Source organism: Carcharhinus amblyrhynchos, chromosome 30 (genome assembly GCF_965287045.1).
Source record: "Carcharhinus amblyrhynchos chromosome 30, sCarAmb.v2.hapA, whole genome shotgun sequence".
In the NCBI taxonomy this organism is placed as follows: Eukaryota; Metazoa; Chordata; class Chondrichthyes; order Carcharhiniformes; family Carcharhinidae; genus Carcharhinus; species Carcharhinus amblyrhynchos.
The window spans coordinates 30,325,887-30,350,832 of NC_137353.1; the positions used below are offsets into that span (position 1 = coordinate 30,325,887).

A 24,946-nucleotide genomic window follows, 5' to 3' on the forward strand; every position below is an offset into this window, starting at 1 on the left:
GTATAAGTTTTAAGTTTATTTATTAGTGTCACAAGTAGGCTTACATTGACGCTACAATGAAGTTACTTTGAAAATCCACTAGCTGCCACATTCCAGTGCCTGTTCGGGTACACTGAGGGAGAATTTAGCACCTAATTAGCATGTCTTTCAGACTGTGGGAGGAAGCTGGAGCACCCGGACGGAAGCCCACACATACAGGGGAAGAATGTGCAAACTCCGCCGCAGACAGTAATGTGACCCAAGCCAGGAATCAATCCCCTTTTTCTGACGCTGTGAGGCAGCAGTGCTAACCACTGTGCTGAGCTCTCCCCTTGTTGGACATTCTCGAATGAGAGGCCATAGTTTTAGGTTAAGGGGTGACAGGTCTGAAAGAGAAAGGAGAAGGAACTTTTTTCACTCAAATGGCCGTGAATCCGGAGAATTCTCTACCCCAGAGTGCAGTGGGTGCCAGAACCCTAAACATATTTAAGTAGGAGATCGGTAGATTTTTTAATGGGTTGACGAGTTGCAGGGAGTGGGCAGGGAAGTGGAGATGAGGCCAAAATGAGATCAGCGTTAAATGGTGGAACAGGCTGGAGGGGCTACTCCTGTCCTCGTTCTTCAGTTCTTATGTTCTTATGTAAAGAGCTCTTTAAATATAACCTTGTTTGCGTTGTATTCATTGGACTGATGTTGCACTTCTGTTCTTCTTCCAGCCCAATGCCTGTCAATATATTTGGACGTCCTGTTGGGTGCCATGCCTGGATATTGCTTGCCATGTTTCACCTAGCCATGGATTTCTCTTCTTGTGAGTCACAGATTCAGGGACAGGGACTCAGCCACACATCAGGGGCCATCCACCCGTCAGCACGTCACAGACCCGCCACTGGCCCCCTCTGGGAATACAAAAACGCCCACCTCGGGAGAATTACAAAATCTTGGTGGCTCAGAATGATTTGGCCCAAGATCCACCCTGGGAAGCAAATGCCAGACATGCCAGCGACTCACAAACACAAGTCAGCTGCGGGCGCACTGTGTACCAACTGTCTGTCCAAACAGTCTATGTCTTACAGATTGGACCCTTCAGTCTCTACGGAGAGCAGGGATTCGGTAAAACTGACCTCTTTGAAAAGGTCGAGAAGGCAGAGCGCTCATTTTGCGTTTGACCACTTTGTGAAACCCAAATGCACTTCTTACGACAGCGATGGAGCAGCGACTGTGATACCTTGCGCCATCGAGTGGGGCCCCACGAAAGAGGAGCTCTCGGAATTCAACATGTTTTCAACCCCGACGGGTCTGTCCACCACGACGTTGACCCTGTTGCCCTCCACCAGAATGACAACTGCCAGAACTACCACCACCACCACCACAGCCAGCACCACTTCGACCACTATGCAAACCACCACGACCACACTCAGGAGCCCTAAGATGGTGGTGCCTGAGACAGGTACAACAGAACCCAATCTAATCTGGGAACAGAGCAACACTGCCCGGCCGTCTCGGATAGGAGATTCAGGAGGTACCGCAACCACTAGAATTCTCAATCCATTACTTTGTAGATAATAATGCAATGTGAAGGGATTAATGTTAAATTTGTTTTAATGAGATACTCACTGATCCGAACATTATTTTACGGACTACTAGAGTACAAGTAGAGATGTCCAATGCACGCTTCTCGAGTTCAATAGTTTGATCTTCGGATTTGGCTTACTACTGATCCTATAAAACAGAATGAGGAGGAACTTCTTCAGTCAGAGAGTGAAGAATCTGTGGATCTCTTGGCCACAGAAGGTTGTAGAAACCAGGTCACTGAGTGTCTTTAAGACAGAGATAGATAGGTTCTTGATTGATAAGGGGATCAGGGTTATGGGGAAAAGGCGGGAGAATGGGGATGAGAAAAAAAATCAGCCATGGTTGAATGGCAGAGCAGATTTGATGGACCGAGTGGCCTAATTCTGCTCCTTTGTTTTATGGTCTTACTTGCCAGGGACATATACTGAATTTACAGTAAAGATCACCAGTCACGGGAGATAGATTCTAAACTGGCTTTCAGAGGAGAGAGATGTGAATGGAACACCCTGATATTCACACGGGGAGAGGGAGTGTGGTAGCACAGGGAAAACCCAGGAAGTCTGGGCTGGTGGAAGCCCTGATGATCTTCACGAGCAGGGTCTCCTTTAAATAACCTCCTTCCCAATAGCCAGTCACACCGGCAGCAGGGTTGGCGGATAAGAACACAAACTAGCGCACCCACTGCCTCGGATGGACAAGTCGCACGATGGAAACTGAGAGCGGCACGGTGGCACGGTGGTTAGCACTGTTGCCTCACTGTGCCAGGGACCTGGGTTCAATTCCCGGCTTGGGTCACTATATGTGCAGTCAGCCCATTCTCCCCGTGTCTGCGTGGGTTTCCTCTGGGTGCTCTGGTTTCCTCCCACAGTCCGAAAGACGTGCTGGTTAGATGCATTAGCCATGCTAAACTCTCCCTCAGTGTATCCAAACAGGCGCCAGAGTGTGGCGACTAGGGGATTTTCACAGTAACTTCATTGCAGTGTTAATGTAAGCTTACTTGTGACACTAAGAAAATAAACATAAAAAAAACTAGAGGGATGGGGAGGACAGAGAAAATGCTTGGGCTTTGATTTGGCTTGGGATAGGTCATAGGCTGTTTTGAGGGGCTTGGGCACTGACTCACTGGGTGCTGACTCTTCTGCCCAGGTAGTTGGGCACCGGTTCTTCCGTACATGGTCAGTGAATCTTGGGAACACTTCCATGGAAATGGACTCATAAGATACAAGTTCATGGGCACAGAATCTTAAGTATGAATCCATGGGCATTGATACATTGGGTACAGGTTTAATGAGACTGAATCTTGTGATAGATTCACAGGCATTTATTCACCACAATATGGACACTGACAAGGTTCCCTTATTTAACGAATGATACAGTTTCATTGGAGGCAATTCAGAGAAGCTTCACTAGGTCGATCTCCAAATTGGAGGGATTGTCTAATCAAGAAAGGTCAAACAGGCTGGACTCAACTCGTTGGAATTTGGAAGAATATGTTTCTTAAGGGGCTTGACAGGGTAAATGCTGAGAGCATGTTTCTCTCGTGGGAGAGTCTAGGACCAGATGGCAGAGTCTCAGAATGAAGGAGTGATAATTTAAAACTGAGATGATGAGGAATTTCTTCTCTTGGACGTTTGAGAGTCTTTGGAATTCCTTGTCACAGAGAGCTGCGGGGGCAAAGTCATTGTGTATATTAAAGGCTGGAATTGATAGATCTTTGAGCAGTTAAGGAATCAAGGGTTTCAGGGACAGGGCAGGAAAATGGACATGAGGAATGTTGGGTCATCCATGATCCTATTGAATGGCAGAGCAGGATCAAACAGTCAAATGGCCTACCCTTGCTCTTATTTCTTATGGTCTTATTGGTACAGGGTCATGGACATCTACACATGTGCTTCAGGTTCACGGACACTGACCATTGGATACAGGTTCATGGGCATTGATCCTTGGGTACAGGCTCATGGGCACTGACCCTTGGGTACAGGTTTATGGGCACTGACCCTTGGGTGCAGGTTCATGGACGCTGACTCATTGGGTGCAGGTTCATGGACACTGACTCATTGGGTACAGGTTCATGGCACTGACCTTTGGGTATAAGTTCATGGGCATTGACTCTTGGGTACAGGTTCATGGGCACTGACTCATTGGGTACAGGTTCATGGGCACTGATCCTTGGGTACAGGTTCATAGGCACTGATCCTTGGGTACAGATTCATGGGCACTGACTCATTGGGTACAGGTTCATAGGCACTGACTCTTGGGTACGAGCTTTTGGGCACTGACCCTTGAGTACAGGTTCTTGGGCAGTGACTCATTGGGTGCAGGTTGTACAGGCAGCAAGCTAGAATTTACAGATTCAATAGACATTGACTCGTGAGGTAGTTTCCATGGTGCTGATGCTTGGTGTAGCTTCAATGGCTAATCCTACCAGGGAATGAATTCTCACCCCAAAAAAATTGGGCCATTTTTGGAGAAGCAACTGATGGTCACTTTAAGTGCCACTGGTTACACTACCCACCACTTGGCACACCCTGGCAGAGCTTTGACTGTTCTCTCTCCATCCACTTGTGCCTGAAAATACAAACGGCGCCAACATCCTGTGTGACGCCCATTTCTACACATAAAGTGCCTTCCACTTGAAGCAGGTGCTTTGTCTGCCCGTCTAGAGGTCCTCCTGAAAATCACATTATCATCACGCTGGGCATCCAAACAGTCCCACAATTCTCTGGGCACCCAGCTTGCAGGAAATAAATGGATACATTGATATCCAGGGACACCGATAAGGCAAAATGGTAATGGCGTCTCATCTGTTGTCTCTTCCTCTGGGAAGGAAACACTGTGATGATATTTGAGTGAACTGGGGACTTAGTTTCTTGGTTCCCCCTCTGAGGAGAATGAGCAGTCCCTGAGGTCCAGTTTTGTTACTCAATGGTCCCTACAGGCATCCGAATCACACTGTCCCAGGAATATATATGTATAAGATATATTCAAATGAATTGACCACTCACTATAGCATGGAGTCAGCAAGGTGCTCTTCCCATGTGCAAAGCTAAAGGTGCTGAGGCACTGGCATCAGTGCCAGGACATTGTAGCATTGGCACAAAAAAAGGCCGTTCACCTACTTGAACCCACAGTGGCACAGTGGTTAGCACTGCTGCTGCACAACTCCAGGGACTTGGGTTCAATTCCCAGCTTGGGTTACTGTCTGTGTGGTGTTTGCACATTCTCCCCATGTCTGTGTGGGTTTCCTTCGGGTGCTCCGGTTTCCTCCCACAGTTCAAAGATGTGTGGATTAGGTGCATTGGCCATGCAAAATTGCCCTTTAGTGTCTTGGGATGCATAAATTAGAAGGATTGGCAGAGTAAATGTGTGGGCTTGCGGGGATAAGGTCCAGGTGGGATTGTTGTTGATGCAGACGCGATGGGCTGAATGGCCTCCTTCCACACTGTAGGAATTCTATAATTGAATTAGATCTTATCTTTTTCCAACTGACATGGCTCCATATCCCTCAGTACTTTTACCCAACAGAAATCTATCAATCTCAGTTTCTTTAAATTTCCAAATCAGTCCAGATAAAGGACTTCACAAAACTCCTCTACTCGATAGCTTCACACTCCTGAGTGGAAAATGTAGCTTGTAGTCCCAATTCAACTGCTGTCAGCATGGATCTATATTGTAAAAGGAGCTTGTGGTTGCGTCTGACATTCCTACTGTACAGTCTTGAAGACATTCACTCTCAATGGGCTAATGAGTGTATCCCATGAATATACAAAGCGGTTGACTGTGAATGTGCTTACCAGTGCATCAGTGGAGGCAATGGAGCCCCCAAGTTTGGCAACCCAATTCAGAGGGGATCAGGAAAAACAGCCAGTGCCGATAACTTAACGCTGGGATAGGAGGGCCATTCTTTAAAAGGCTCAGGTTGTCAACGTCGTGAGGCAGAAGATAGAGTTGGACCGTGTTTCTGACTGCCGTTGAACGACGTGATACTGAATGCGAAATAGTGCCACTGCACTGAAGCTAAAATATAAGAAAAACTCAGAGGACAGTAGATCCACACGATCGGAAAAGACAGGTTAATGTTCTTGCTGGAGACCTGGCCCTAGAAGCCATTTAATGCTAGAACAGGTTTACATTGAGTGTTATACAGAACATCAATGATGTCAATTACTGTGACAACTTGTTCAAAAGATCAAAGGGAAATCATTGTATAATATCTGAAGTTTCTTGGTTTGCAAGGTGATGTGACAGCTCCGATCTTGGTCCATCAAGAGTCAAAATTGTTTTGTGCGTCTCTTGAATATCACTCTGTGAGATAAATTGAATAGGCCCAGAAATGAAGAACAAAATCTCTTCCTATTTATCCCCTTGAGCATTGACATCTTCCTGATAATCAAGCCTGCCAATCCATCTAATACAATGAGTGTCATCTCTTTCATAGCAAGCACCTTATTGTGCTCATCAAGGTCAGGAATGGTAGTACAGAGAAACAGAAGCTATTTCATTGCAGAGGCCCAGTGCCAGAATGAATCATTTCCAGAACAGGCAGATATAAGTGCGGCGTTTTATTTCTCAGAGGTATTTGCTCCAATTCAAGTCAACGAGCTGAAAAGCAACAGCTTCACTCAAACTTGTTGCACTTATAGATCAGAGATATACAGAGACCCATGGCTGCAATCAGCTCTCGAGATCACTCTGAGTACAGAAGCCTACGCGTGCTAGGGTGATTCCCCCACCCTTCTCCACCAATTGGTTCCCAGAACAGGTTACCACTACGCTGCAGATTGAACTTTAAAGGGACAATCACATCCCTCCCCCTCCCAGTCCCATTATACAAATGTCGATACTCAGTTTACACGGTCCCAGTTAATTAAACATTTAGTAAGTGAATTTAGTCAATTGTAAATCAAATCAGTCAAGCATTCCTAGTCAACAATGATGTTGTTTATGTTCCTGCACCTAGTGGTGCATAAGTCAGATTTTGGTGGCATATTTTCCCATTCTGCCCGCCACGGGAATTGGAGCAGGCGAGGGGTGGACCACGGAAAGGTTCATTGGCCCCCGATGGGATTTTCCGGTTTCGGGGCGAGTGCGGCTGGAAAATCCTATCCTTTCAACTGATTCCATAAAACAGTGTTGGGCAACCCCCATGTGAGTGGGCCACATTGGTGACCCTCCTTCACCTCAGAGAGCCGCAAGAGGGAGGCGGTGGCCGACTGGCACTATCGCTAGACTATTAATCCAGAAACTCAGCTAATGTTCTGGGGACCCGGGTTCAAATCCCCACCACGGCAGATGATAGAATTTGAATTCAATTGGCACAAAAGAACCCTGGAATTAAGGATCTACCGATGACCATGAAACCATTGTTGGAAAAATCCATCTGGTTCAAGGATGTCCTTTAGGGAAGGAAATCTGCCGATCTTTCCTGGTCTGCCCTACATGTGACTCCAGAGCCACAGCAACGTGGTTGGCTCTCAACTTCCCTCCAAGGGCAACTAGGGATGGGCAATAAATGCTGGCCCATGTCCCATGAATGAATTAAACAAAAGATAGAAATCGGCCTTGTTCACTAGACCACGATCCCATGAATAAGATTGAATACATTTAATACACGCCAAATATTTCATGAGTTATAGAAAATTCTTAATCATTCATATATTGAAAGAACTCTCATCAACTTCACATCATGAAAGTAATAGAAATTTTCGCACTTTGGATGCAAAGGGAGCACACAGCTCTTGGAGTCAATGTTGTGTGGAATCAGTACGCATCTCATTTCATTTGCCCCTGCTTTACCAAAATGTCTTATAGGCCCCACTCAGAACTCAGAGGGGCCACATGTGATGCCCGGTTACCCATAGTGGCATAGATGGTTTTTCCTGAGACAAGTTGCTCGTCTGTATCGAGAGACGTATCACTTGATGGGTGCCATTCCACATCAAATATGGCTGACTAGGAGTCTCTCCTGCTTTTATTGCCTGCCATTGGCATCTGTTGGAAGGATTTGGGCAGCACAGTGGTTAGAACTGCTGCCCCATCACACCAGGGTTCAATTCCTGGTGACTATGTGGAGTTTGCACGTTCTCCTCAAGTCCACACGCGTTTCCTCCAGCTGCTCCAGTTCCCTCTCAAAGATCAAAGATGGATTGGACATGGTAAACTGCCCCTTAGTCAGGGTGAATACTTGGGGTTATGGGGATAGGGTCTGAGTGGGATTGTTGTCAGTGTAAAACCAATGGGCCCAATGGCCTCCTTCTGCACCATACGATGCTCTGATTCCATAGATTTGCCAGCTGATATTTGACCTATTGACCGCATTATGAACGCACATCCGTCAGGAGTGACTTGAACTCTGGCCCAGGTTTAAGGATGCTTCCCGCTGTGACACAAGACCTCAAGCTGCGATGTAGTGTAAGGCTGGAGCAAGTAACCTGCATAACTGCCAAAAAAAAAAGAATTAATGAGACTGGGAGAAAAGCAGGAAAGATCAAATAGACACAAAGGAAATATTAAGAGCTGCAAAAAAGGGAATATGCAAAGAAACTTGCAAGTAATATAAATGCTAATAGGAAATACTTTAATAAATATTTTAAGAGTCAGAGATGGGCTAGGGGACATGTGGGCCCATTAAAGACAGACACAGGTGAAACTATAATAGACTTCAGACTAAAGCAGATTTATCGAATGAGAAACATGTATCTGTTTTCAGAGTTGAATAAAAGATAAAATGCCAGTGATAGAAAAGAAACAAAATATAAATCAAGGAAGAGAACATATTGCATTCAACATAAATTTTAAAAATGATAATGGAGGAATAATGGAACTTGGGAGATAAATCTGTGGATTCTGATGTATATAAAAGGTAGGTGAAGAAATTGCAGAAGCATTATTCATAATCTTTAAATTTGGAATGGTGCCATTTGTTCATGTTCCATTATTTACGAAGAATGCAACAGAGAGAGAGGAAGGGAGGGAGAGAGAGGGTAAGAGAGAGAGAAAGAGGTAGAGAAAGAGAGCAAGAGAGGGAGAATGAAAGAGAGAGAGGGCGAGAAAAAGAGAGAGCGAGAGAGGGTGAGAGAGAGATAGAGAGAAAGGGAGAGAGAGAGAGAAAGAAAGAGAGAGCGAGAGAGGGTGAGAGAGAGATAGAAAGGGAGAGAGAGAGAGAAAGGGAGAGAGAGAGAGAAAGAAAGAGAGAGCGAGAGAGGGCGAGAAAAAGAGAGAGTGAGAGAGGGTGAGAGAGAGATAGAGAGAAAGGGAGAGAGAGAGAGAAAGAAAGAGAGAGCGAGAGAGGGCGAGAAAAAGAGAGAGCGAGAGAGGGTGAGAGAGAGATAGAGAGAAAGGGAGAGAGAGAGAGAAAGAAAGAGAGAGCGAGAGAGGGCGAGAAAAAGAGAGAGCGAGAGAGGGTGAGAGATAGAGAGAAAGGGAGAGAGAGAGAGAAAGAAAGAGAGAGCGAGAGAGGGCGAGAAAAAGAGAGAGCGAGAGAGGGTGAGAGATAGAGAGAAAGGGAGAGAGAGAGAGAAAGAAAAAGAGAGCGAGAGAGGGCGAGAAAAAGAGAGAGCGAGAGAGGGTGAGAGAGAGATAGAGAGAAAGGGAGAGAGAGAGAGAAAGAAAGAGAGAGCAAGAGAGGGTGAGAGAAAGAGCGAGAGAGGGTGAGAGAGAGAGAAAGAGAGAGTGAGAGAGGGAGAATGAAAGAGAGAGAGAGGGTGAGAAAAAGAAAGAGCGAGAGAGGGTGAGAGAGAGATAGAGAGAGAGAGACCAGTAACTACTGTGGATGCTATGGTGGCACTGTGGTTGCCACTGCTGCCTCACAGTGCCAGGGACCCGGGTTCAATTCCAGCTTCCAGTCACAGTCCGTGAGGCGTTTGCACCTTCCCCCTGTGTCTGAGTACGTTTCCTACAGGTACTCCAGTTTCTTCCCATGCTCCAAAAATGTGTGTGTTAGCTTGATTGGGCGTGCTAAAATTGCCCCTTAGTGTCAGGGGGATTAGCAAGGTAAATACATGGTGTTGCGGGGATAGGGTACTGGGTGGGATTGTTGTCGGTGCAGACTGAATGGCCTCCTCCTGCACTGGAAGAGATTCTATGATTCAATTATTCTACTCTACGATTCTACAGGATTGTTTATTTACTGTCGGTTGTTGACAATCCGTTAAGGATGGAGTGACTGGGGGCACGAGCCATTGTGAGTTGATCAGAGAGAACCAAAGGGGATAAATAATGTCAGGATTCAACCTTGTTCCTTTTCGGGCTCAGAATGGCACACTTCGAGTTACCGTTATACCTGATGGTAGAGTATATGGGACAGGATTTATTAATATACTGCGCAGTGATTAGCCCAAGTTTATACAGAGAGAGAGCAACGTTTCAAACTCTCTGCAAATCAGGCTCCTTTCTACATTTTATTTTGCCCACATCAAAGGTACATGCCGGAGATAAAACACCTCATGATATATTTATTGAGAAATCCTTTGAAGACAGCCTATTCTTGCAAACTGTTGTAGCTGTTTACTCCAAAGCTACTTCCCGTAAGCAAGACACCCGACATAACTGATGTTCATAACTTCTTTGAAGGGCTGGCTTAACTGTTATCTTCCTATAGCTAATGGATTCCTTTATCTGTGCTTATTACCATGGCAACAAAAGTTGGAGCTTAATCACTCATGGTTGGCACTATTATTTTCATATATTTTCTCGCAAAGCACTTTTTGCATGTAGCACAAATTCTAAATGCTCGTTGCTCATGGATACGGGGAAATTTGATAATTAACCTCTAACTTCCCATGCAACGTGCAACTCCCCAGATGCCCGATGACTAATCTAGCTGAAATTTTTCGCAGAGGTCGTAACTAATAACTTCGAAAAGGGAATGCCTATCCGTGTGTTTCTGTTTCCGAGAGGCAGTGAGATGTAGCGCCTGAGGCGAAGGGAATCAGAGGATGGAGGGGGGAAATGCGGGATCAGACCACTGAGTTGGATGATCAGCCATGATCATAATGAACGGTGGGGCAGGGCCGAATGGCCTCCTCCTGCTCCTATTTTCTGCCCATTTTCCACAGGGGCTTGCAGATGGCATTTGACCAGCTTTCCGCAAAGGGATTATGGGCAAGTATGAATGGACATGCAATTGGAGGTAGCTTTTTACTTTGGGTTGGAAGTTGGGAATAAAAAAATGAGGATGGCATTTTTTTACTGCCCAAGTTGACTGTGTCTGTATCGGACTGAGTCATAATCAATTAGTATTAAATTTAAGCAGTTTGTGCTGGAGGCTAGGAAGGAAATAAATGGGTCATTTCCAGGTTGGTAGGCACTAACTACCAGAGAGCACAAAATTCAGTGCTCAGCTATTTACAATCTATATCAATGACTTGGTTGAGGGACCAAATTGTTATATATCCAGCTTTACTGAGGACGGAGAAACTTGGGAAGGTACCTCCTTACCAAGGGAAGGACATACTTGCCTTAGAGCAAGTGCAAAAAGGTTGACTAGATTGATCTCTTAGAGGCTTGACTTATACAAAAGTGATACAAAAGTCTGAGCTCACATTCCATCTGACTCAAGAACAGCTTCTTCCCTGCTGCCATCAGACTTTTGAATGGACCTACCTCACATTAAGTTGTTTTTTTTCCATACCCTAGCCATGACTGTAACACTACATTCTGCACCCTCTTCTTTCCTTCTTTATGAACGGTATGCTTTGTCTGTATAGTGCAAGTGAAATGATACTTTTCACTGTGTGACAATAATAAATACATGTGACAATAATAAATCAAATCAAATCAAATTATGAGGAGAGATGAAGTCAACTATAGACCCATAGGCTGGGGTTCTACCACCTCGACCACCCAGAATCGGAGCAGGCGAGGGTCTGGCAACACAAATCTCTATCGACCTTGGGCAGGAATTTCCAATCAAAGAACAAAGAACAACACAGCACGGGAAACAGACCCCTTGGCCCAATGAGCCCGCGCCGCCATTTTAACAATGTGCTTTTCCTCCTCTACCCTTGACCCATGTCTATGCTTATGGTACCCCCATTGGAAACCAGATTAAGGGGAGAATAATTTAGGGACAATTTGTTACACCAATCAGCCTAAGAGCACATCTTTGGGGTGTGGGAGGAAACTGGAGCACCCAGAGGAAACCCACGCAACCACGAGGAGAATGTGCAAACTCCCACAGACACTGGCCCAAATCCATGTATCTGCACAGCAAACAGTGATAGTCACTGAGCTGTCGTGGTGCCCATCTGCTGGTCCAGTTTAGCTGTAAAATTCCACTCATAGGCTCAGGATCTAGGAGGCTGCATTCTCACGAGAGGATTGTCTTTTTAATGTTCAGTAAGAAGTCTGACAACACCAGGTTAAAGTCCAACAGGTTTATTTGGTAGCAAACGCCACTAGCTCTTGGAGCGCTGCCCCTTCATCAGGTGAGTGGGAGATCTGTTCACAGACAGGGCATATATAGACACAAACTCAATTTACACAATACTGATTGAAATGCAATTGAAATGTGAACAGATCTCCCACTCACCTGACGAAGGAGCAGCACTCCGGAAGCTCGTAGTATTTGCTACCAAATAAACCTGTTGGACTTTAACCTGGTGTTGTGAGACTTCTTACTGTGTTTACCCCAGTCCAACACTGGCATCTCCACATCATTTTTAATGTTCCACAGGGATTTGTCTGAGTAGAGAGTGTGAGGGCGATTCCTCTGGTTGGATAATGTGGGACTATGCGCCACAGTCTCATAAAAAGGGATCAGCTGCCATTTTGGAGGAGGAGTTTCTTCACTCAAAATGTGGCGAATCTTTAGAATTCTCGACCCAGAGTGCTCTGCATGATCAGCCATGTTTAAGACGAAGATCGATAACTGTTTGGACATCGAGGAAGTTAGGGGATCGCACAGAGTGCACGGTGATGGAGTTGAAGGTCAATCATGGTTGTATTCAATGGCAGAGTACTCCCAAAGAGCCAACTAATCCTGTAATGACCTCAATGAAGCCTATCAGGTGGATCTCTTGGAGTACGAGCTCCTTGATTGAGGTAATGATTGCCTGCCTAATCAAGCGGCCTCCCCTGTGTATATACATTGAGGAATGTCAGGTCTCTGAGCACTCCAGATTCTGTCTTTGTACCCGAAGCAGTGTTAGGAGTAGAATTGAGTTTATAAATATAGGGAATCTGGCAAAGGAACACCAGCCTCTGAGGAATTACTTCAATCTATTTCTGTTCCTCTCTAGGAAAGGCTGGGAAAAATTGCAATTGTGAGCTCCATACCAGGAAGTTACCTTGCTCACAGCAAAAGAAAGTTCAACAGATACAAACAAAATACAGAATATATAAAGAAATAAGTCTTAATGTTCTTTGTCAAAGTGAGGTTGACAATTTCTTGTTGGGGGCAATGAAAGCTCTACAGCCCCACCCTGCTGTGCAACCTGGAACTACAGACAGGACTACCACCCACGCATCGCCCCCTCCCCTCCCCTTCCCCATCACCGTCCACAGCCCTCCCCCTCTTCTGTCTCACCTGGGTTGGAGCCATTGGACTAGCCAGAACGGGATTTACTTGAACTCACAACTTTATCCCAATGCCTTGTCAAGCATGACCCACCTTCCCAGCTGGCAAAATTGGGATCTATCAGAAATAGAGGCTGGAATTCTCCAACCTCAGCCTCGCCTGGGATTCTCCAGTCCCGCGGCAGTGAATGGAGTTTCAGCTGAGCGCCAAATTCTCTGTTCTCGCTGGCAGTGGTGGCAAATGGAATCCAAAGTCCATGACAGATATCGGAGAACTCTATCCAACCAGCCAAGGTAGGCATGACAAGAAATGATGACACCCAAATAAGGAATTCAATCCTCAGCCATCTCTCCTTATTCTTATAGAAACAATACAGTGCAGAAAGAGGGCATTTGGCCCACTGAGTCTGCACCAACTCTCCAACAGAGAATCTTACTCAGGCCCTCCTCCTACCCTACCCCCATAGCCCCCACACTTTTATCCCACCAATCCTCTTAACCTTGGGACACTAAGGGGCAATTTAGTCTGGCCAATCCACCCAGTCTGCATATCTTTCGAGCGTCAAAGGGAACTGGAGCATCCGGTGGAAACCCACGCGGACATGGGGAGAATGTGCAGAGACTTTGCACAGATAGCGGCCCAATCGAACCCGGCTCCCTGACACTGTGAGGCAGCAGCGCTCACCACTGTGCTGCCTTATCCTTGCGACTCAGCGAAAAAACCAGCCCCATGACCTGAGAGCACGAATCAGCGCAGTGCTGAAAGAGTGCTGCATTATCAGAGGGATTTAAATCGAAAGCAAGAAAGACCACTGTAAACCTTTTAGTTTTCTGCTCATGCATTATTGATGGATAGAGACAGAAGCAACTGAAAGATTTGGGTTAAGTACACTCAATGTGTTTCTGTTGCAGCGTAAGATAATTAATTGCAGTTAATTAGCATGTCCCTGGGCCGCAGCGCTGACACCAACACCCATAGCATAAATAAAGGCCAATTCACCGGTGATAGTGTGTAACAGTTTCCTTTCCTCGGGTGTGAATATCCTACAAATCAGACACTCGGAGCTGTAGCATCTTCACGCTTTCTAAAGATAGAACCTGCAGCATTGTCACCCCAATCCGTACGGCAAATTAATTTGAATGTTTTTAACACGGGTTTCACTCAAAAGGGGATTAGAGCTCAACGGGAGTTACTGTTGTTAATTTTATCGAGGCCGCAATCCTGAAACATAATACCTGGCCTGCAGGCCCTGTTCAGATCTTCTGGCGTAACGTGCATCACATCCAGCTGAATAACTGTGTTAAAGCTAATAGTACAAGTTATTGCCCAATCTCCCCAGTCATTCTGCGACCAGGCTAGAACCACACAAGCTTTGACTAATACATTGAAGGCACTGGCATAGCGGTCTTCCCACTGAATTAGTAATCCAGAGTAATGCTCTGGGGACACAGGTTCGAATCCCACCACAGCAGATGGTGAATTTTTGAACTGGATAATAAAATCATTACAATGTAGGAGGCTTTTGGACCCATCAAGTCTGCACAGACCGCAATCCCATCCAGGTCCTATCCCCACAACCCCACTTATTTACCCCAGCTAGTCCCCCGACACTCAGGGTCAACTCACTATGGCTAATTCACCGAACCTGCACATCTTTGGACTGTGGGAGGAAACCAGAGCACTCGGAGGAAACTCATGCAGACACAGGGAGAATGTGCAAACTCCACACATATAGTGACCCGAGGCCGGATTTGAACCCGGGTCCTTGGCGCTGTGAGGCAGCAGTGCAAACTACTGTGCCACCGTGCTGCCCTTAATCTGGAATTAAAAGGTTTAACGGAGACCATGAAACAATCGTCAATTGGTGGTAAAGCAGTTGGCACTGCTGCCTCTGCGTGGTCCAGTTTCCTCCCACAGCCCGAAAGACGTGTTGGTTAGGTGTATTGGCCATGCTAAGTTCTCCCTCAGTGTACCCAAACAGCTTCCGTAGTGTGACGACTAGGAGATTTTCACAGTAACTTCATTGCAGTGTTAATGTACGCCTACTTGTGACACTAATCAATAAACTTTGAAACCCATCTGGCTCTTTAATGCCTTTCAGGAAAGGAAATCCTCAGCAATGCCCCCTAAACAAGGACAATTCGGGATGGGCAATAAACGTTGGCCACATCCCATGATCAAAATATAACAAAAAATAGCTGATATCAGATACAACCTGAGACAATATCATATTTGTGAACTGTATCCTTCCCGCTTTTTCCCCTTGCCTTAAGGGTTGTCAAGCAACCACCATTATGTATCAACTCACTCAAACTTTGATTTGATTTGCTACTGTCCCATGTATTGGTATACAGTGAAAAGTATTGTTTCTTCATACTATTCATAGAGTACATAGAGGAGAAGGAAAGGAGAGGGTGCAGATTGTGGCATTATAGACATAGCTAAGCTGTAGAGATAAATCAACTTAATATAAATTCAGACCATTCAGAAGTCTATTGGCAGCAGGGAAGAAACAGTTCTTGAGTTATGGAAACATAGGAGGTAGGAGGAGACCATTTGGCCCTTCAAACTTGCTCCATCATTCATCACGATCATGGCTGATCATCCAACTCAATAGCCTAATACTGCTTTTTCCCCATAACCTTTGATCCCAAGTGCTACATCCAGCCGCCTGTTGAATACATTCAATGGTTTAGCATCAACTACTTCTTATAGTAATGAATTCCACAGGCTCATCATTCTTTAGGTGAAGAAATGTCTCCCCATCTTTGTCCTAAATGGCCTACCCAGAATCCTCAAACTGTCACCCCTGGTTCTGGACATCCCCCCACCTTCAGGAACATCCTCCCTGCATCTACCCTGCCTAGTCCTGTTAGAATTTTATAAGTCTCTATAAAATTCTTACACTTGTAGAGACTTATTGGATGGGATTGTCCAGCCACGCTCACCTCAAAACCAGTATATCCTGCCTGAGGTCAATGGACTTTTGCATGATCCATTCCACCTCCCCCCACCCACCCACCCTCAACAATGTCCACGACAGGTGGGATGGGTGAATTCCAGTCATCTAGTCCCATCAACCACTGCTCCAGTCAGATGGGCGGCATGGTGGCACAGTGGTTAGCACTGCCACCTCACGGTGCCAGGGACCTGGGTTCGATTCCCGGCTTGATTCACTGTCTGTGTGGAGTCGGCACATTCTGCCCCGTATCTGCGTGGGTTTCCTCTGGGTGCTCCGGTTTCCTCCCAGAGTTCAAAAGATGTACAGGTTAGGTGCATGCTAAATTCTCCCTCAGTGTACCTGAACAGGCGCCCAGAACATGGCAACTGGAGGATTTTCATAGCAACTTCATTGCAGAGTTAATGGTAGCCTACTTGTGACACGAATAAATCAACTTTAAAGATTGCCTGGTGAATTTGGCTTCTCTGCTGGGTCAAGTACCATGCCTATCAGCTGGTCCACCCAAAGCTGATAAGATAAAAGGGTGAAAGGTAGGGAGATGTTGCACAGCTGATTAGTGAGCTTGATGGCCACACAATTCATATTCTCAATTCCACTGACACCAAATGAACTGAAGACTGTCACCAACGCCGCTGATGCAAAAAACAGCACTAAGCTGAAGTGATGATGGAAGCGTTAATACGTTATTAAAAAAAATACGCGGAGCTTCGTCAGAAAAATAATTGTCACATTGGAAAGTGTGGAATATGAACTTGAAAACTTCTGGTGCTAGAAAAGGCCAATTACCCCAAACCAATCCTTTTTGTTAGTTAATCTTATCCTAAAGAAATGCTTTAATGCATAGCACCATGGTGTTGTGGGGCATGGATGTAGTATAGAATCCCTACAGTGCAGAAGGAGGCCATTCAGCCCATCGAGTCTGCACCAACCCTCTGTCAGAGTGGGATGTATTTTACTGTCCAGGCCACCATGGGAGTCGGAGTGGGCGAGGGGCAGACCATGAAAGATCCATTGACCTCGGGCGGGATTTTCCGGTTATGGCCAAGCGAGGCTGGAAAATCCTGCCCAGTATTTCGGCCAGATCTCCCCCCCCCCACCACCCCCCACCCTATTCCCATAACCTCGCACATTTAGCGCGGCTAATCCACCTAACCTGCAGATCTTTGGACTGTGGGAAGAAACTGGAGCACCCGGAGGAAACTCACGCAGATACAGGGAGAACGTGCAGACTCTACATAGACAGTTATCCGAGGCCAGAATTGCACCCGGCTCCCTGGTTCTGTGAGGCAGCAGTGCCAACCAATGTGCCACCGTGCCACCCTTCACTGTTGTTTTTCCAGCTACCCCAGACAAGTTTTATGAATCAGACAACTTATCTCGCACTGTTGCCCAGGTCAGGTGGCCAGACTGAATGACTGTTTCAACATAGAACCATAAGCAGCAGGGGGAGACTATGTTGGACTCCCATGGACCTCATCACTGAATCCCATGTGACTTTAGTCTCCTTCCACAGATTAGTGAACGAGGTGGGTCAGTAATGTCACACTTTGCAGATTGCTCTTACCTTTTCTGAGTTACCGTGACTAATCCGCAGTGCAGGCTCGCAGGGCCGAATGGCCTACTCCTGCTTCTATTTTCTAAGTTTCTATGTAACCTGAAGATGGCTGGAATTGAACCCAGGTCCCTGGCACTGTGAGACAGCAGTGCCAACTAACTAACTACCCATTGTGCCACTGTGCCACCCTGTGATTCACGTGAATGGGCAATTGAAAGTCCAAGCTGGACATTACTCCACAGGAAAGGATCAAATGAAATGGAACAGAATGATTTTATTGTCTTAGTTTTTATTTCCTGGCAGTGTTGTCTGGCTTTCTATTACTGGGCAGCAAGTAGAGAGAGAGAAAGAGAGGGAGGCTATGATTGTAACTGAGTGAGGACTCTGACAGGTGCCAGCGCAGAAGTACCTGCAGCAGGAGATATGAGATTGGTTTAACACGATGAGGTGGTGGACCACATATGGCACCGCAGGCTGTAATTGGAATTCCAAATCTTAAAACCGTGGAATCAAAAAACAAATCCCAGCTTTCAGGTGTTGTGAAAATAACAAAAGGACCTTAATTTCCTATACGTATGCTGGTGACCGATCTAATCCCACTGTGCATGTAACTGAACAACAGGGAGATAATGGTGTGGTGATAACATCACTGGACTAGCAAGCCAGAGATTCAGACTAACCATCATACTGGGTTCAAATCCCACCATGACAGATTGTGGAACTTAAATTCAGTTAATCAATCAATTCAATAAATAAGTTGAAGCTAACTCTTATTCTCAGTAATAGAACGTAGAACACCACAGCACAAACAGGCCCTTCGGCCCACAAGTTGCGCCGATCATATCCCTACCTACCAGGCCTATCTATAACTTTCAATCCCATTAAATCCCATGTACTCATCCAGAAGTCTCTTAAAAGACCCCAACGAGTTCTGCCACCGATGGCAGCTGATTCCACTCACTCACCACCCTCTGGTAATGGTGACCATAAAAATGTTTGTTACAGAAACCCACCTGGTTCACTAATGACCTTTGGGGAAGGAAATCTGCCATCCTTATCGGGTCTGGCCTACATGTGACCCACAGCAATGGGGTTGAAATGGGTTGCCCTCTGAAATGGTTGTAACAAATTGTTGGCACTGTCGGAATACATGGACTGTAGTTCAGTGTCACAAGTAGGCTTACATTAACACTGCAATGAAGTTACATTGAAAATCCCCTAGCCGCTACACTCCGGCGCCTGTTCAGGTACACTGAGGGAGAATTTAGAACGGCCAATGCACCTAACCAGGAGGAAGGAAACCAGAGCGCCCAGACGAAATCCACTCAGACCCGGAGAACGTGCAAATTCCAAGCCGGGAATCGAACCCAAGTCCCTGATGCTGTGACGCAACAGTGCTAACCACTGTGCCACCATGTCATACAGAGAGATTTCTTAACAAAAAGAGTTGAACAACTCAGTTACAGTAGAGTAACAAAAAGCTGGTGGTAATGAGATAAGTAAAGAGATGAGAGATGAGACAAGAGGAACTGTAAACGGCGAAAAGAAAACACGATCTCTGCAGTCTGGGGAATAGTGATGGTCTGAAATTGTTGAACTTGGTGCTGAGTTCAGAAGGTTATACAAAATTTGCAGTTAAGTTGGCGGCCTGAACTCCACTAACATTCAGCAGTAAACACAAACAGATCTTTGGTTCAAGGTTGCTGGTTCCAATTCAACTTGGTTGACTTCTTTGACAAGAATTTAGTACAGTCTATTAAAATTGATTGGAAAATAATTGGCCTCAAGACCTTTCATTAAAATTACTGGTGATTCAGGAATGAAGGTATAATCACGATAATAAGTATGGATACAATCAATTCGAGCAGAATGATGCATATGACAGGTCAGGTTGTTGAGTTATTTGCATGCGAGGCGAGCTTGTACTGTTGTCTCTCACGCAAATGGGACACTATTCTTGCAGGATATTGCAATTCTATATTCAGACAGATCAGAAACATTCGAATATATCTCCAGCTGGCCATGCCACTGTTTGAATAGTGAATTAATTAAACAACTCCTTCGCTCCATCCCATTCTCCCCAGTGAAAAAATAGATTTGCCCTTTTCATTCTGTGCTCCTGTGACGATGGTAAACCAACGGTATCAATGCGTACAACGACATCAACAAATACATTATGAGTTGATCCAGGGATCCTGTACCCTCAGCGGAGAGCAATTCTCAAATTGACAGGAAGACATTGCTACCACACTGCCGTGCTAACCCTTTGGCTTCTCACTGGAAGGATAGGATGGTAAGAACATAAGAACATAAGAAATAGGAGTAGGAGTAGGCCATCTAGCTCCGCCATTCAATAAGATCATGGCTGACCTGAAGTAGATCAGTTCCACTTTCCCGCTTTCTCCCCATAACCCTTAATTCCCCTGTCTATCAAAAACCTATCTACCCGTGACTTAAATTTGCCTTTTTATCACTGAGTATTCCTGTAATATTGTTTAAATGTTGTACAGCTGCTGTGTTTCTGTTGCCCTGTCAGTTATCTTGAGAATCTGAGGCATTGTGAGTTGATGATTGAGATGGCTTTCCCCATCAAATGCAAATCACCATAATGAAGAGTGGCAGGGACCAGGGTTCAATTCCAGCCTTGGGTCACTCTTTGTGTGGAGTTTAAGTTTATTCATTAGTGTCACAAGTAGGCTTACATTAACACTGTAATCAAGCTACTGTGAAATTCCCCTAGTCACCACACTCCAGCGTCTGTTTGGGTATACTGAGGAAGAATTTAGCGTGGTCAATGCACCTAACCAGCACGTCTTTGAAACTATGGGACCACTTGGAAGATACGGAGTGAGTGTGCAGACTCCACGCTGACAGTGACCCAAGCTGGGAATCGAACCCAGGCGCCTAATGCTGTGATCAGCAGTGCTAACCACTGTGCCACCAAATCAGCATGGGTTTCCTCCCACACTCATAAAATGTGCAGGTTAGCAATTCTCAAATTGACAGGAAGACATTGCTACCATACTGCTGTGCCAACCCTTTGGCTCCTCACTGGAAGGATAGGATAGTAAGAACATAAGAAATAGGAGCAGGAGTAGGCCATCTAGCCCTTCGAGCCTGCCCCGCCATTCAATAAGATCATGGCTGATCTGAAGTGGATCAGTTCCACTTCATGGTAAATTGCTCCTTAAGATCCCTAGGGGATTAGCAGGGTAACTACTCAGGGTTGTTGGAATAGGGTCTGCTATGTTGGAGAGGCAGTGCAGACCCGATGGGCTGAATGGTCGCCTTCTGCACTGTTGGGATTCTGTGATCATACACACTATCAGTATTTCCCTCTCCCCTCCCTTACTGAAGGTGCTGCCATGTGATGGTGGCAAGGTTTACAGGTGGCAGTTATACCCACTCCATTCTTGTTACGTGAATTTTAAGAATCCTGCCATGGGATGCGAGCGTTGTGCCAAGGCCACTATTTGATGCCCCGCCTGAATTGCCTTTGAGAAGGCAGTGGTCAGTAACCTTCTTAAACCACAGCAAGCCATGTGGCTGAATCAATTGCTTCAGAGTGGGTGAGATGGAGCAAGAGGGGTGAGGTGGCTGGTACGGTGGTTAGCACTGCTGCCTTACAGCTCAAAGGACCCAGGTTCAATTCCTGCCTCCTGCCAAAGGCGTAAATCATTTGATTTGAGCTTTATTTTACTCTCTTATTATGCACATTATATAATTGGTTTCAGCTATTCACTGTGGTAATACATTTTAGCAAAACATAACGGGGGCAATCTTACCAGAAAAAATTTTAAATCCCGAACGAGCGTGAAGATGGGAAAAATGTGCACCTTTTTTTGGCAACTTGAAAATGGAATCTTATCTGACTTAATCTTGCCAAATTTGGAATCCATCAGAAGGAGTGGGCAAGGTCTAAATTGCCCAAAGGCTGGCTGATTTCAGCAGAGGTCGCAATTGCGCATGTGCAGCCCCCCTCCCCCTCCCCCCACCCCCCCCAACCCCACCTGGATCAATTCACTCTCCCCACCCCCTTGCCCGGATGGATTGCTACCCTCTCTCCCTCGCCCAGACCGACACCATCCGGAGCTCACCAGTAATGTTTCAATGCTACTTTCAACAGTATTTAAATATTACCATCGGCATCGCACCCTTTTTGGGCGCTACGCTGATCTTGCCAGATATCCGATGCCGGTAAGATCACAAGCGGTGTGAAATCGGGCGTGAACCTGATTTCTTGGCTCTCTGGCGAGCTGACTGGCTCGCGCTGCCCATCAGCTAGCGGGAAGACATGGTGAGATCATCCCCAACATCTTTGGATGAGACTTTAGACCACCACTATCCCTGTCAAGTGGATATGAACGAACCTGTGAAACTATACGAAGAGGTGCAGGAGAGTTCTGCAGGTGTCTTGATCAATATTTACACATTAACCATCATCACGAAAACAGGTTGTCCACTCATTTAACTAGGTGCTTGCAGGTCATCACTGTGTACAAAATGGCTGCCATGTTCCTCCATCATCACCTTGAAGTGTTTTTCAATGATGTTGAAATGCTCTGGGACTCAAAGTCATGAAAGGCACTGTGTAAATGTAGAGTCACAGAGAGATACAGCACGGAAACAGGACCTTCGGCCCAACTCGTCCATGCTCACCAGATTCCCTAAACTGAACTAGCCCCATTTGCCTATGTTTGGCCCATATCCCTCTAAACCTTCCTCAGTCGGGATTATTCAAGTGTTTTTTTTTGTTCACTTGTCCTCTGTTATGCTGGGTACAGGGAATCATCAATAAAAGCAAATCTTTATTTAATAGTCACAAGTAGAGTAGGCTCACATTAACACTGCAATGAAGTTATTTTGAAAATCCCCTAGTCGTCACACTCTGGCGCCAGATCGGAGAATTTAGCATGGCCAATGCACCTAATCAGCATGGACTGTGGGAGGAAACTGGAGCAAACGGAGGAAACCCATGCTGACACGGGGAGAATGTGCAGACTCCGCACAGGCAGTGACCCAAGCCAGGAATCGGACCCGGAGCTGTGAGGTAGTAATGCTAACCCAGTGTGCCACCGTGCCAACCCAGTGTGCCACAGTACCATCTGTAGATCTCCCTGTGGGCCCTCGTCGAATATGAGTTCTCCCATCTGGTGAGTGGAGGCTCTCCCAATGAGAAAGGAGTAGCGGAGGGGTTTTAAAACAGCCGGCTGCACTCGGGCCGGCAGTCTAAGGGCTCCGGGGCTGACCTGCATACTGTAGCCACTGAGCAGCGGTCATGCACATTGTAAATAAAGAGTGATAGTGACAGAAGACTAGCCTTAGCAAGATTATTACATCCCTTTTCCCCTCACCTGAAGGCACTGAACTACAATGGAGCTGATTTCCAAGGCCATGCATTTTGATGGCAGGTCAATAAATCACTCTGTTAATATGTGTGAGACGTTGTTGAGTGCGTCTGTCAGGAACTGTCACAGTCCTGGTCAATCCAAGATACATAAATGATCTATTAAAGGCCATCTCTGCAAAATTTCACAGAAGGGATTCTTACTCAACAGAAACATCCAAAAACAGACATAAAACCATCAGTTATATAATTTCTTTATAAGAGTTGAACAAGAAAAGATAAAAAGGGCCTAAAACGTTTTGTTGCTCCCTTCTTATTGGGAGAGCCTCCACTCACCAGATGGGAGAGCTCATATTCAACGAGGGCCCACAGGGAAATCTACGGATGGCACTGTGGCACAGTGGGTTAGCATTACTACCTCACAGCTCCGGGCTCGATTCCCGGCTTGGGTCACTGTCTGTGCGGAGTCTGCACATTTTCCCCGTGTCTGCGTGGGTTTCCTCTGTTTGCTCCAGTTTTCTCCTACAGTCCAAAAGACGCGCTGATTAGGTACATTGGCCATGCTATATTCTTCGAAATTATGAAATCTGTTTAGGTGACCATTGAATCATAGAATCCATGCACTGCAAAAGGAGGTCATTCAGCCCATCAACCTGCACCGAAAACAATCCCACCCAGATCCTATCCACATACCATCACATATTTACCCCATTAATCCCCCTGATACTAACAGGTAATTTAGCATGCCCAATCAACCTAACCTGTGTATCTTTGGACTATGGGAGGAAACTGGAGCGCACAGAGGAAACCCATGCAGACATGGGGAGAATGTGCAAACTCCACACAGTTACCCAAGGCCGGAATTGAACCCAGGACCCAGACAGCACGGCGACACAGTGGTTAGTACTGCTGCCTCACAGTGCCAGGAACCTGGGTTCGATACCGGGCTTGGGTCACTGTCTGTGCGGAGTCTGCATGTTCTCCCCACAACTGCATAGGTTTCTTCCGGATACTCTAGGTTCTTCCTACAGTCCGAAAGATGTGCTGGTTAGGATGCAGTGGCCATGCTAAATTTTCCCTCAGTGTACCCGAATAGGTGCCGGAGTGTGGCAACTAGGGGATTTTCACCATAACTTCATTGCATTGTTAATGTAAGCCTACTTGTGACACTAATAAATAAACTTTGGCGCTGTGAGGCAGCAGTGCTAACCACTGTGCTGCCTGGCGAAAACAGTAAGAGTTGTAAATGGTAAATGCCTAAACCATCGAGTTAATCTTAAGTGTAATCAATGAGAACACACTTAGTCCACCTCCTTGTCACAATCTGATTTTCAGCACAAAATAATGATAATTAAACTTTTCCATAATGGAAGATGGTTTAAGTTTTCTGGGACACAGAGCAAATAAAGTGCAGCCTAAATGTTTTAACGGGTGCAGGCATTTTATCTGTGTGCTTGTATGTATTGTTTAGTGCTATTCCACTAACAATTCTGGTGTGCCTGTTTAAATCATATCTTGTTAGCACATTGCAGCCATCACCATGGCAACAAAATTGACTGCCCTTTTCACAAAACCTGTGGTTTAAATGTATGTATCATACCAAATTGGCCAAGTGCACAATGTCACTTGCACTGACAGATTGCCCAATATATTAAGCAGCACACAGAGAAGAAGTCCATTTATATACCACACCCGCCAACAACACCACAAGGCTCTTTACTTCTGAAGTGCAATGGTTATTTCTTAAGCAAACAAGATGGCTATTTTGCATGCAGAGAGCGTTCACCTGCAGCGGTTGGGGAAGGGGTGGGGGTGGGTCTGGTAGCAAGAGTTTAAAATAGCCTGCAAGGTCGAAATCTGCCCAGCAACAATAAAGACCAACATTTCAAAGGGTAAGTAAGCTTCAAAAGGGCATTCCAAAGGCATGAGAGTATCTAAAGCTGATTAGGTGTGAATCGCTCTCGTAGTAGAAACAGATTACTTAGAGGACTACTGTAGAAATGTTAAGTTCCC

At 45.8% G+C, this 24,946-nt stretch overlaps 1 protein-coding gene across 2 annotated transcripts in view; it reads left to right on the top strand.

Annotated features, from left to right (window-relative positions):
* ajap1 (adherens junctions associated protein 1) overlaps window positions 1–24,946 on the top strand; it is a 269,987-nt gene that overhangs the window by 79,904 nt on the left and 165,137 nt on the right. For both annotated transcript variants that reach the window (XM_080215182.1, XM_080215181.1), the window contains exon 2: window positions 696–1,498. In XM_080215182.1, the coding sequence (XP_080071308.1) occupies window positions 696–1,498 (803 nt within the window). The remainder of the gene's footprint in view (window positions 1–695; window positions 1,499–24,946) is intronic.